The sequence below is a fragment of the Ovis aries genome, chromosome 2 (assembly GCF_016772045.2).
Source record: "Ovis aries strain OAR_USU_Benz2616 breed Rambouillet chromosome 2, ARS-UI_Ramb_v3.0, whole genome shotgun sequence".
Taxonomy (NCBI): Eukaryota; Metazoa; Chordata; class Mammalia; order Artiodactyla; family Bovidae; genus Ovis; species Ovis aries.
The window spans coordinates 247,216,661-247,230,036 of NC_056055.1; the positions used below are offsets into that span (position 1 = coordinate 247,216,661).

General features: G+C 49.6%; 1 protein-coding gene across 5 annotated transcripts in view; it reads left to right on the forward strand.

Moving 5' to 3' along the window:
• UBR4 (ubiquitin protein ligase E3 component n-recognin 4) overlaps positions 1-13,376 on the forward strand; it is a 130,655-nt gene that overhangs the window by 74,099 nt on the left and 43,180 nt on the right. For all 5 annotated transcript variants that reach the window (XM_042244749.2, XM_042244752.2, XM_042244751.2 and 2 more), the window contains 11 exons: positions 3,014-3,110; positions 3,747-3,854; positions 4,554-4,670; positions 5,632-5,841; positions 7,588-7,737; positions 8,914-9,141; positions 9,846-9,924; positions 10,390-10,635; positions 11,634-11,802; positions 12,304-12,448; positions 13,025-13,110. In XM_042244749.2, coding sequence (XP_042100683.1) covers positions 3,014-3,110; positions 3,747-3,854; positions 4,554-4,670; positions 5,632-5,841; positions 7,588-7,737; positions 8,914-9,141; positions 9,846-9,924; positions 10,390-10,635; positions 11,634-11,802; positions 12,304-12,448; positions 13,025-13,110 — 1,635 coding nt within the window. The remainder of the gene's footprint in view (positions 1-3,013; positions 3,111-3,746; positions 3,855-4,553; positions 4,671-5,631; positions 5,842-7,587; positions 7,738-8,913; positions 9,142-9,845; positions 9,925-10,389; positions 10,636-11,633; positions 11,803-12,303; positions 12,449-13,024; positions 13,111-13,376) is intronic.

Below are 13,376 nucleotides of genomic sequence, written 5' to 3' on the forward strand. Positions count from 1 at the left end.
CTTTGTAAGGTTGTAAATTACAGTAACTGATATTTTCCATTATTAAACCAACTTTCTGGGGACACCTACTCATGGTGTCTTATCCTTTGTATCACTGGATTTGAGTTGCCAATGTTTTATTTAGGCCTGTGCTTTTTCTTCTTTGGAACATTTTTGTCAGGTGTCGATATTCGTGTTACTCTGGCCTCGTAAAGTGAGTGAGGATGTGTTTCCTCTTCTCTGTTCTCTACAAAAGGTTGTATAAGATTGGTTTTATTTCCTCTGTAGAAAAATTGACCTGTGGGATCGTCTGGATCTAGACTTCCTTTAAGAGAAGACTTACCTGCAGACTCATTCTTCAAATGACACGGAAGTGTTTTTCTTCCTTCACGTGTCAGTCTTTGTATGTTGTGCATTTCAAGGAATTTGTTCGTTTTATTGTCATGAAGTTGTTCATAATAGATTTTATCACCCTTTTAATGCCTTTAGGCATTGTGATGATACCCCTTTTTTCCATTTTAGCATTGGTAACATTTTTTTCCCCAAAAGTCAGTCTTGTTAGAAATTACCAACGTTATAAAGAACCAGTTTTTCTTAGGTTTTTGGCTTAGATTGTCCTCTTTTGTTTACTTGCTTTCTGTTTCATTTATACTCTTTATTGTTTCCTTTTTCTCTTACTAGCTTTTTCATTTTATTATCTTATTTTTGGTGGTGGGTTAATTTTCCTTTTTTTTTTTTTTTTTTTTAGATTTTTAAGATGGTTAAATCATCCATTTTTAACCTTTATTTTTCTATATTTATTGGAAGTTATATACTTCTTTCTAAAATTCCCTTTAAATATTATTTTGACAGGAGCCCACATATTTTGATATGTTGTATTTTCATTGGTATTCAGTTCAAGATGGTTTCGAAATTCTTTTGTGATTAAAGTTTTGATCCATGGAGTATTTAGAAATATGTTGCCGAATTTCCAAACATTTGAGGATTTTCTAATTATTTTTTGGCTATTGATGTATAGTTTAATTTACTGCGGCTGGGGAATGTACTGTGTAATTGTGATCATTTGAAATTTCTTAAGACTCATCACTTCTAAAATGATGTTACATATTTTTACTGTTTTCAGTTACTTCTAGCTAGAAGGTCAATTTAGGTAACCTCTCCATATTGCTAATGGAATTTGCTAAAGTTGTTTTAAATTAACGTTACTTTTCAGGAATAAGTTAATTAAGGAATTGTTAAGTGACTTTTTAAAATAATGCAATAACTGAATTGCTTTTACTTTAAGTTGCGAGGAGGAAATTGCAATTTTTGGTACAGTGTGTAGTTTTTTCCTTGAAAACACTATCTTAAGAGTTTGAACAGTCAGGAGTCTGGCATGATCTTGGTCCAGGTCAAGACTCTGCTCCTTATGTTGACTTTTTTCTTTGTTTGTATATTTACATGCACACTTTCCAAACCTGAGGATTTTAACCTGTCTCAAAACTCGTATGCTTCATCCTAAAAATATTGAGCTGTTGCTGCCATCCCATCTTTTGTCACTGGTACCTCATTGGTTCCTCAGCAGTTTTTACTCATTTGTCGTCCCCTCCGAGCTGGTTGAATTATTCAAAGATGCATGCACGGGCTTTTGTGTATCACTGTATTCTGAAGGTCGTTTAGCTCATTCTTTCAAGTTCTTTTTAGGATGATTGCCATTTGTAATTCAAGACTCTATTTTTATTCAGGCTTTTATTATTTTGAAAATATTCTGGATACCTGTTAGGAAATGTAATACATGATAATCACACTTAAAAAAAGAATGTAGGCATGTGGCTTCTTACACATAGTCCGTAAAGTAAAATGAAGCAAAATGGTTTATTAATTATGAGAGTAAATCCATTAATTGATTCAGCAAATGCACTGTTGATCTGTGTAAGGTTGTGTTAGGTGAGGCTGCCACCCAGCTTATTCACAACCCCCTGATTAATTTTCGTGGTGGTCCTCTTCCCTCTTTTTAAGGATCTGTCTGTCTCCGGCTGAGCTGGGTCTTCGCTGCTGTGCATGAACCCTCTCTGGTCGTGGCCAGTGGGGCTGCGCTCCAGTTGTGGCGTGCAGGCTTCTCACTGGGGGGGTGGCTTCTCTTGTTGCCAAGCACGGGCCTCGTGGGCTCGGTGGTTGGAGCGCTCGGGCTTAGTTGCCACACAGGTGTGCTGGCTTCTCATTGGGGGTTGGCTTCCCTTGCTGCCAAGCACAGGCCTTAGGGCCCGTGGGCACAGTGGTTGGAGCGCTCGGGCTTAGTTGCCACGCAGCATATGGGGTCTTTCCAGACGAGGGACCACGCTGCTGTGGCCCTCAGTACAAGGTGAATTCTTAGCAACTGGACCACCAGGATAGCCCCATATCGGTCCTCTTGGATTGGCGTATTCACTGGAGGCGCAGACAGACACATTTACTACAGAAGCCCAGGTGTGTATCGGCAGATGAAGAAGGCAAGGTAGTGGCCTGCTGTGTATGTGGAAGGGCTCATGTTTCTTGTATTGATGTTGAGTTTGAATTTTACACTAGGAAAAAGGATGGCTACGCTGTGAGAGGGCAGAGCAGTGACTAGCCTTCCTAATGACTTGGGAAGCAAGAGGAAAGGGCTGGGTCGCTGTGCTTCTGACTGACATGAAACGTATAGATGGGAGGGTTCCAGGAAATAATGCCTGGAGGCAGAATAGGGCCACGCGTGAAAACAGCCATAAAGCCTACTATTGAAGGCTTGAGTAGTGAGAACAGCAAGGACCTGATTGCTTGAGCAATAGTTTTTAGCTTTCCTGTAAGTAAGTTTTCAGTACCATCAGTTGTATCTTGAAACAGTTTGGCTCCACTCTAGCAAAGTGAGATTTTTGCTCCTGAGTTGCTGTTAATAGTATTCCAAAGGCTTATCTTAAATGCTAGGATTGTTCCTAAGTCGGTTCTTTGTTTACCTTGCTGGCAGGAAGAAAGAACTGTATTCAGCTGGCTAGTGTTTGTGTATTAGCTCATGTTTTGTGTATCTTCCCTGGTCTTTTAGGCTGCACATGGTCCGTCTGATGCTGTTGGAGAGACTGCTGCAAACTCTGCCCCAGTTACGAAGTGTTGGAGGTGTCCGGGCCATCCCGTATATGCAGGTACCCCGCATTCACCCGGGTCTGTCACGTCACAGGTGGGCATCCTTCAGCAGGCTCACGCTTCTCCCGCCGAGCCTCTGAGAGACTTTGTGTGGTATTAGGTCATAGAATAATGGAATATAATTTTGAATTGCAGGTTACAGTCCTTCATTTTATAAATGAGAAGACCAAGGATCAGAGAATTAAAAATAATGTCTGCAGCCCCCCAGCTAGTTACTGACAGAGCAAGGAGCAAAAGTCTGCCCCAGAGTCTGAGTGTCTGTTTAGTGTCTGCGTCTTAATGCTAGGGATAGAGCGAGGGCTGCTAGCCGCCTTCCTCTGAGGCAGCTGTTCTTCAGCGCAGCGCAGTGCTGTATCTTAAGCCACTTGGATGTGATGTCGGTTAGTCAGTTAGTTGTGCGGACTTCTTGCAGAACGTTTTCGGCGTTGCCAAGGGTAGCATATACCATCATTTGATTTCTCTGACTCTGGACCCTTTACCTTGGTATCCTTAGGATTTTGAACCTTTCTATGGGCTGTAGTTCCAGTTGACAGGGCAGGCAGGAGGATTGGGATTTCATGTGAAACACTTGGTGTTTAGAGTTGTTGCTCTGTAGGGAACTGGCTTTCACATTTTGCCTCTCTGTTGGCCCGCAGGTCATTCTGATGCTCACTACAGATCTGGATGGGGAAGACGAGAAGGACAAGGGGGCCCTGGACAACCTGCTCTCCCAGCTGATAGCCGAGCTGGGCATGGACAAGAAGGTGACATTTGAGCGTCATTGTGTGAGGAGCAGTAACTGAGATCAGTTTTTTTCCTTCCTCTCTCAGAGAGACTTCCCTGAGTCACAGGGGGTGGCTCTCAACCGAGGCAGACCCATTAGAAATGTTTTCCGTGTGTACTTCGGCCCAGGCATACTTCTGTGGATCTGGCTATAAATGAGAGCAAGACCAGGTCACTGCCCTTGTGGCCCTTCTGTAGCTCCACGCAGTGAAAATGATAAATGGGTTGTCTGTATCTTGGCCTCAGGCAGTGGCACCCCAGTACTCTTGCCTGGAAAGTCCCATGGATGGAGGAGCCTGGTGGGCTGCAGTCCATGGGGTCGCGAAGAGTCAGACACGACTGAGCAACTTCACTTTCACTTTTCACTTCCATGCATTGGAGAAGGAAATGGCAACCCACTCCAGTGTTCTTGCCTGGAGAATCCCAGGGATGGGGGAGCCTGGTGGGCTGGCATCTATGGGGTCGCACAGAGTCGCACACGACTGAAGCGACTTAGCAGCAGCAGCTCCTAGGTGTGTCAGGCTCTAGAGTGTCCAGGTGCATAGACCGCAGGTGCTTTGGAGCTTGCTTGGTTTGTGATTCCATGTGAGAACCATTCAGCGTTGATAGGAGTGAGGGGGTCTCGTGGCGAGGGTGCCTCGGGGTCAACGCCAGCGTGGCCCCCTGGCTCCCTGCTGCAGGACGTCTCCAGGAAGAGTGAGCGCAGCGCCCTGAACGAGGTGCACCTGGTGCTGATGCGGCTGCTGAGCGTCTTCATGTCCAGGACCAAGTCCGGATCCAAGGCTTCCGTCTGCGAGGTGTGTTGACCCGGGCTGATGGCTGTGGGGAAGCAAAGGGGGTTGTGTGTTTGGCGCCAGGTTGGCGGGCAGAGGCGACAGACCTCTCTCACCGAGTAAGGCTGTTGGCGCTCGGGAGGAGTAAGGGTCTAAGCTGTCACCTCTTCAGGAGCAAGGCTTCCACCTTTTTCAGAATCCCTTCCAAGCTCTGATCTTTTCCAACAATCCCGCCATTGGAGGGGGTTAAAGGGTTTGGAAGTTCCATTATTGAAAAGCAGGAGACTGTTCTGCAGGCTGCAGAGTGGCTAAGAGGATTCCCCTGCTGTATGTTGCTATAAGGTATGGTAATAAAGCAGAGAGAAAGCGGTGCGTGCGTGCTGGAAAGGAGATTAACACAAAGCAGAGAAGGTAGAGATGGAGGCTGAACTGCATCCAATCTTAATGAGCTTATGAGCTGTGGGGGCTGCTGGGATTTGCAAGGCTCTCCTAATGGTTTTATTTACAGTAGCTTTTCCCCTGCCTTTTTATTTGTGTGATCACTCACCCCATCTCCTTTGGAAGGTAGTTCTGTGGGAAGAGCCCCTACTGGGAGGGTGGGGTTGCAGAGAAATGCCTATAGTGGAAAGTTTTCCTCCCTTCTTAAAATAAATAGGCTTTTTTTCTAGATGCCCAAGGAGAAAGAGAAAACCTCTCCCCTACAGGTGGAAGGGTTATCTAATTCTTGCCTCCTTGGCCTCTGGCACATATGTGTTGGGAGATTAGATTTGGGAACTGGTGTGTCTTTATTTTCTCTTACCATGCTGTTGTGCGGAAGAGTTGGGGAAACGTTTGATCTCATTGGGAGACTTTTAAATTAAGAGATGGACTCACACTCATGACAGCTGGTTCTCAGGCTGCCGTGAGTGCATTTCCTGCTCGCGGGCTCAGCTGGACCGCACTCCGGGCTGCCAGCCGCGCTCACCTTCTCCCCGCTTTCCCGCAGTCGTCTTCCCTCATCTCGAGTGCCACAGCCGCCGCCCTGCTGAGCTCCGGGGCTGTGGACTACTGCCTGCACGCGCTCAAGTCCCTGCTGGAGCACTGGAAGAGCCAGCAGAGCGACGAGGAGCCCGTGGCCGCCAGCCCGTTACTGAAACCACACACCACGTCGTCGCCGCCTGACATGAGCCCGTTCTTCCTCCGCCAGTATGTGAAGGTGAGGGCCTTCCCTGGGCGGGGAGCCTCTCCTCTCCCCCCCGGGCTTCGCGCCGTCACCCCCGGGCAGCGCCGAGGAGCCAGGGGCGCCCTTACTACCCCTGCTATCACCAGAGGGCCGTCAGCGCCCGGGCTTAGGAGGGGGGCTTTTTCTGGTCGGGCGAGTCTGGCAGTGCAGCCCTGGGGATACGCGTCCCACTTACGCCGTGAGGATTCCAGGGGTCCTGTCTGACGTTTAGTGAGCCTCAGTCTGTACTTGCGGAAGATGAGCACGCACACAGTATCTGCTTTATAGAGCTGTTGCGAGCCTCGGGTGTTTGGAAAGCACCGTGCCCGGCACATCCCACAGTTCGGGAAATGTTAATCACCATCCCCATTTCTGTCCCACTGAAATCCACGTAGCAGAGCAGGATGGCCTGGGCTGGGTGTGCTGCTCACTGCATGCTCAGAACCACTTTACAGAATATAGAAGTAAAACAACAGAAAACGTGAACCTGAGCGTGTCCTCTTTCTGTGTGGCCCTTTGGTGGTTTTCAGTAGCTCTTTGGCCAAACAGTTCTTGGTGGATCCGGCTCTCTGCTTGGCTCTATCATCTACAGCAGCCCCGCATGCGGCACCGCTGACCTCTGTGCCTCCCCCAGGGTGTATGCCCTTCTGAAGTTCTCTCCTCTCTTCCTGCGTTCCTTCTGCCCCCCGTCAGTTCCAGGGGCTTCCCTGGTGGCTCAAGTGGCAAAGAGTCCGCCTGCCATGCAAGAGGCGTCGCTTCAATGCCCGAGTCGGGAGGACCCCCTGGGGAAGGGAGCGGCCGCCCACTCCAGTGTCCTTGGGCTTCCCTGGCGGCTCCGCTGGTGAAGAGTCCGCCTGCAGCGCGGAAGACCTGAGTTTGATCCCTTGGTTGGGAAGATCCTCTGGAGAAGGGAGTGGCTACCCACTCCAGTATTCTGGCCTGGAGAATTCCATGGACTGTGTGGTCCACGGGGCCACAAAGAGTCGGACACGACTGAGCGACATTCACTTTTCACTCTTTAAGATGCAGCTCGCACACTGGGTCCTTCCACAGCATACACTTTGCCACTCTCCAGTCTGAGCTTTCTCTGGGTCCCAGAGCACCCTGACCGCGCATGTGGGGTCTCCCCTCCAGGCTCACACCGCGGCCCTGTTTTATTCCTCTTCACACTTCGGTGTTCGACACAGCTGGAAACAGCGGGGGACTGACTGCATGGCGCACTGACTCTGGCAGGCTCTGTTGGAGAGCACATGGCGTGTGGGGTAGCTGTGGCTCCCCCTGTCCGCGAATCTCCCAGTGATCCTTGACACACTGTTTCTTACAGAAATATGATCATCATGGAAAGCGTTGGTTCTAGGGAATGGAACGCATCTCTCATGGAAAGTCAGACGCCCTCCTCCTTTACTCTCTCTTCAGTTTTCTCCTGTTCTAGTTCCGATTTTTGTGTAAGCAGAGAAAAGTCAGTCCAGCATCAGAAGCCAGAGTGCAATGTTAGAGCTTCTAAGAGTGGTGAGGCCTGCCACCGCTGTAAGCTCTGCGTGTGATGGAGTGGCCCCCAGAGCCCAGGGTCTTCCTGGGTTTGTGAACCAAACTGTCAGTCAGTGACGGCTCCAGCTTTGGAGGGCGCCATTTACTGTCTCCATCGTGACGTGTTCCTACTGAGCAGGAGACCAGCCTTTCTCCTGGCTGTGGTCACGGAAGAGTCTCAGTCATGGCTCTTCCACACATGTTCTTCTCCAGGGCCATGCTGCTGATGTGTTTGAGGCCTATACTCAGCTTCTGACGGAGATGGTGCTGAGGCTGCCATACCAAATCAAAAAGATCGCCGACACCAACTCGCGGATCCCACCTCCTGTTTTTGATCATTCATGGTTTTACTTTCTCTCGGAGGTGAGTGAGGGTCCCAGTCGAGGAGAGGACATGGGCTGTGACTGCCTCTGTGGCCCCCTTGCACCCTGACTTGCACGTGGTATTTCCCCCAGCAGAGCCCCTCCCACCACTGAGGTCTTGCTCCTTCTGAGCGTACCATACGATGATGCCATGGGAGCTGTGTGTCAGAGCAGGCTGTCCTCTTTCGTGTCTGATTCTGTGCCTTTAACATCCCCCACACATGGTGACAATGGTCACGTTTCATAGCTTGGACTCTGTCTGGAAAACAGAAAGTGTACTAGTTAAGTGAACTGAGAGATTTTAATATAGAGAGTTGGTTAAACAGCCATTGAAGAACCGAGAAGATGACAAGGGAACACTGAGGTGACACAGAGGTAGTGACTGTGAGAAGCAGCTGCGGCAGCCCTGCCAGTGAAGAGGAGGGCCCTGGTGGATCTGACGGGGGGCTGCTGTGGGGCCACAGGAGCTCTGGAGGGGTGTGAGGTGGCTGATCCTGGAAGTTCTGCAGGAAGCCAAGGAACAGGACCGCCTGGACTTGGCCTGTGCTTGGCTGCTGAGATGCTGGAGGCCTCAGGGTGCGGGGCTGCCGCTGGGACAGCAGCTGGACGGGGAGGTGCAGGCCCCTTCTCTGCTCCTGCCTCCCGGTGTCCTCACCCCACGCTCCCCACCGGCAGGGCCTCAGAGGGGGCTGCCGCAGAGCAGCGGCACAGGCAGCCTGGTTCTGGGCCGCACACCGCAGAGCAGGCTGAGTTTGGAGCCTGGAGAACGTGGCTAAATAACCCACAGAGCTCACCTGAGGTTAACTCCACAAGAAAAATGTTAGCAAACCCCAAATGACCAGTTCAAATTGTAGAGGTACAACCCAACTTTTTCCCCTCTATTTAACCTGAAAGAGATATTCGGAAAGTTTTTTCCTTATAGTTTCACTCTGGGCAGACTGGAGTGGAGACCAGCTTCCTTGTAGATCCCTAAGTACTACCATGAGGAATAGTAGGAATGTTGCCGTTTTTCCCTTTTTAATGTTTTTCTTTCTCCTAGTCCTTGTAAGGAATAAAGAAGCTAGCTCAACTGTGAGGAAGCAGCTTGGTTCATGGTGTTTTTTTTGAAGTCCAGGGTGCCTTGGCCGGTGTGGATGCAGTCCCCGAGCCCCTGACTTGTGTTGTTTCTCCCCTCAAGTACCTGATGATCCAGCAGACCCCGTTTGTGCGCCGGCAAGTCCGCAAGCTTCTGCTCTTCATCTGCGGGTCGAAGGAGAAGTACCGCCAGCTCCGCGATCTGCACACTCTGGACTCCCATGTGCGAGGGATCAAGAAGCTGCTGGAGGAGCAGGGCATCTTCCTCCGGGCGAGCGTGGTCACGGCCAGCTCCGGCTCCGCCCTGCAGTATGACACACTCATCAGCCTGGTATGGTCCTGCCGGGGGTGGAGGGACAGGGAGAGGCTCGGCCAGGCAGTCAAAGGATGGAGCCGTGCACACAGGGCTTCCCAGATCAGGGTCGATCCATCATACCCAACTGCTGTACCTCACGTAATTGGCTTCAGGGTCTGCAGTTTCCCCTCCCTGTCCCTGCCCTTGTTGGGCAGTGGTTCCTCTGTCATGAGGAGGGTTGACTAACTGTGGCATTTGCTCACATCGTGGGCAGGCTCAACCCATGGTTTGTGCATCTCTCGTTTTTGTCCCAGAATGCTACAGAAATGATGTATTACCACCTAAAATCAGCTGTTTGATTTTGGGGTATAAATCGCATGATTGCATAGGAAAATCTAGAAAGAATGTCTTCAGTATTAAAGAATCCTAGTTCAGTGCTCTTACTATAGTGCTCTTAGTAAGGAAAAAATAAACTGGATTCTAGTGTTTTTGGTCCAGGCCTGCCTTTGCTGCTGCATTATTTCAGGGGTTGAAGGACCCCTGAAAACAAAGGGCCTTTGTGTGGTGGGGCATTGACTGAAGCAGGCTCCGTGAGGGCCGGAGTGTGCGGGCCTCGGTCCTAGTTTTCTAGGGCACTGGTCAGCCTCACACACAGGACAAGGGTCTGTAATCCAAAGCTGGCGAAAGGACCCTGAAGGCAGCCGGTGTGGGTCACTGCTCTTGCCTGGTTCCTGTTGCAGATGGAGCATCTGAAGGCCTGTGCCGAGACTGCTGCCCAGCGCACTGCCAACTGGCAGAAGTTCTGCATCAAGGACGACTGTAAGCAGCGCCTCTCCATTCATTCATTCCTTCAAGAGCTGTTCATCGAGGCCCCCGTAGGCCACGCGTTAGACTGGGTGTTAGAGAGAGAGTCATGAGCAAGCTAGACAGGCAGCACTCTGCCCAGCAAAGATGACAAGACCTCCAAGACTGAGAAGGGTCCGTAGAGAGAATGGGGGTGCTGTGGGGGCCCAGGGTAGGTATCTGCTGGAAGGTCAGCAGTATTTGCTGTAGGTATCTGGGGTGGTCCGCGGATGAGGAGAGTCACTGTCTCCGTAGAAGTGGGGGCTGGAAGCCAGCCTCTGAGGCGTTGCTGTAGGACTCGTCAGGGTCTCCGCAGCTGTGAACCCTTCCGGGTGAGGCCCTGGGCAGGCAGCTGGAGAAGGGGGCAACCTGGCGTCTGGGGCAGCCGCCCTGCGCCCGCGTGAGTGGCATGGAGCTAAGCCCCGTCTCCCCTGCCTGCAGCCGTCCTGTGCTTCCTCCTGCAAGTCAGCTTTCTGGTGGATGAGGGGGTGTCCCCTGTGCTGCTGCAGCTGCTCTCCTGTGCGCTGTGTGGCAGCAAGGTGCTCGCCGCGCTGGCGGCCTCAGCGGGCTCCTCCAGCACCTCCTCGTCCTCTGCCCCGGCGGCCGCCAGCTCTGGACAAGCCACGGCACAGCCCAAGTCGTCCACGAAGAAGAGCAAGAAGGAGGAAAAGGAGAAGGAGAAAGAGGGTGAGGACCACCTCCTTGGTGATGAGGATGATGTGTTCTCATCTCTCTGAGAGCACACCGTTTATCCCCTTCCTCTGAAAGGGTTTTCACCCTCATCTATAGAGACCTAAAACCCGAGTGCCCCCCAGGGCCTGCTCTTGGTCTCATTTCAGTTATGTTCCAGGTGACCGCGTAAAGAGTGTGACTCCCCATAGCAAGTGTCTGTAACGGGAAAGGCCAGAGATGCACTGAATATTTTTACTAGCCCAGGTTGGAGTGATTATCAACATTAAATGAAGCTGTGTTAGTTACTAAACGTGCCTTGTAAGCTGCTAGGTGCTTTATAGATGGATGCTGTAGTCATCTTTATCCGACTCCTTGCCATCAGAAAGGTGAAAGCTTTGCTGTGTCCCTGCTTTCCATGATCCTTGGAGGCCTGAGACAGGTGTGCAGATGGTTCACATTCCCCCGTTAGTTATTCAGATACCTCTGTGCAGGTCGGTAGTAATGTGGACTGTATTAGGTAGCAGACTTTTGAAAGGAAATTCCTTCTCCAGCGTGACTACCTTTGTTCAGTGCCAGGTTTGTATAGGCACTTTATCCTCTGCTTTTATTGGTAGCATTGTTTTATTTGGAATTGTTTGTTCCCTCGTAAACAACTGAAAAGTGAAAGTCTCTCAGTCGTGTCCGACTCTCTGCAACCCCATGGAGTCCATGGAATTCTCCAGGCCAGGATACTGGAGTGGGTAGCCTTTCCCTTCTCCAGGGGATCTTCCCAACCCAGGGATCGAACCCAGGTCTCCCGCATTGCAGGCAGGTTCTGTACCAGCTGAGCCACCAGCGAGGGCCAAGAATACTGGAGTGGGTAGCCTGTCCCGTCTCCAGGGGATCTGAAGTTGATTTCAAATTATAACCATTTTGGCAAAAAATTTAAGAGACAGCATCCCCTCTCACTCCATTTGAGGACCCTAGACCACTTCTTCCTATCTTCAGCCCTCTGTCCTGCTCTCATCTTGCAGGTGAGAGCTCAGGCAGCCAAGAGGACCAGCTGTGCACAGCTTTGGTGAACCAGCTGAACAAATTTGCGGACAAGGAGACCTTGGTCCAATTTCTGCGTTGCTTCCTCTTGGAGTCTAACTCCTCCTCGGTGCGCTGGCAGGCCCACTGCCTGACTCTGCACATCTACAGGTAGGGCCTGGGGCTTGCTTTCATCAGGCTGCGTGGGGCTGGTGGCGAAATTCTGTCTTGTCTTCATGTACATACCTACGGTTGCGCATCAGCATTTACACCAGTCTGAATCCTCTTGACGATTGCAGATTTCTTCTTCAAGTTGTCTGCTTCTTAGCTATTAAACTGATGTCAGAGGAAGAGGTGATCTGTTGCCCACCAAGAAGACTGTGTGTAGAAGTCTGTTAAATGACCAAACTTGGCTCTTTAGCTAACAGTACTCAGTTTCTGCCCTTGAGTGATGCTGGAAGATGGGAGTAAACCACCTTCTGAAGACAGGAAAGGATGGTGCTGGATCTGTTAGGGTTGATGGTCCAAAGAGCAGTAGTGCCGCTCAGACTTAGCCCATAGTCGTGGGGAAAGAGGTACATCACAAAGGCAGTACTTGGGCCTTGTTGATTAAAATAAACGAGCCCCTAGGGTTTTTTGCTACTGATAAAATGAACTGTCATTTATCTCCAGAAACTCTAGCAAATCTCAGCAGGAGCTGCTGCTAGACCTGATGTGGTCCATATGGCCAGAACTCCCAGCCTATGGTCGCAAGGCTGCCCAGTTTGTGGACCTCCTGGGATATTTCTCCTTGAAAACCCCACAGACAGAGAAGAAGGTAACAGATAATTGATGGTCAAAAAAGCTTACTTGCCACATTTAACTTTTTTTCCCTTGAATTAAGAATGTTAGGACTAACCTACATGGGGGTATACAGGTGAAATCTCTTTTAAATATATATTGAGCACTTCCAATATGTATGTCACCTAGAAGATACACACTAGCAAAAAAGCACAATCTGAATTTGGCTTGGCCAGCAGACGTAGATAAAGTGGGGAAGAAATGCATCTCATTAAAATTGCTTGGGGAGAAGAGTGGTCCTCTGGTTTTTCTGGCTATCCTGATCACACATCCAGAAGTGTTTCTGTAACGAGACAGTCATTTCATAGCTTCTCCATGATAATAACATTGCTCTTCCTCCACAAGCTGTAAGAAGATGGCTGCTACTAAGACTGTGAAAACTTCTAAAGAAGACAGAATCCTCTAAACGATTAGGAATTAGGCTCAGCTTTGCGTGATTCTGAATGAGGGCTGGGACTTCCAGGACAGTAGCCGCTGGAAAGCAGAGGAGGAAAGTCTCTTCTAGCAAGACTTTGGGCTTTAACTCTGGTCCCCTGTTGACTTCTGTTTTCAGTTGAAAGAATATTCACAGAAGGCTGTGGAGATTCTTCGGACTCAAAACCATATTCTTACCAACCATCCCAACTCCAACATTTACAAGTGAGTTCTGTTCTGCTTTCTCTCTATTTGAGGCTCAGCCAACAGTGCAGTTGCTGTTTCCACGCTGATTGTTAAGAAGGTCTCTAGTTTCAAGGGTCTAAGTCTGAATCCCATAAGACAAGTTTACAGGAAATAGCTGCATTTAAAAGAAAAAAAACCTTTGGAAGACAGTGTTGATTAAAATCTTTTATTATTTCCTTGGTATGTTAGCAACTGTTCTTTTTTTTTTCCCCCTCCAAACTTTATTGATGTATAATTTACACACA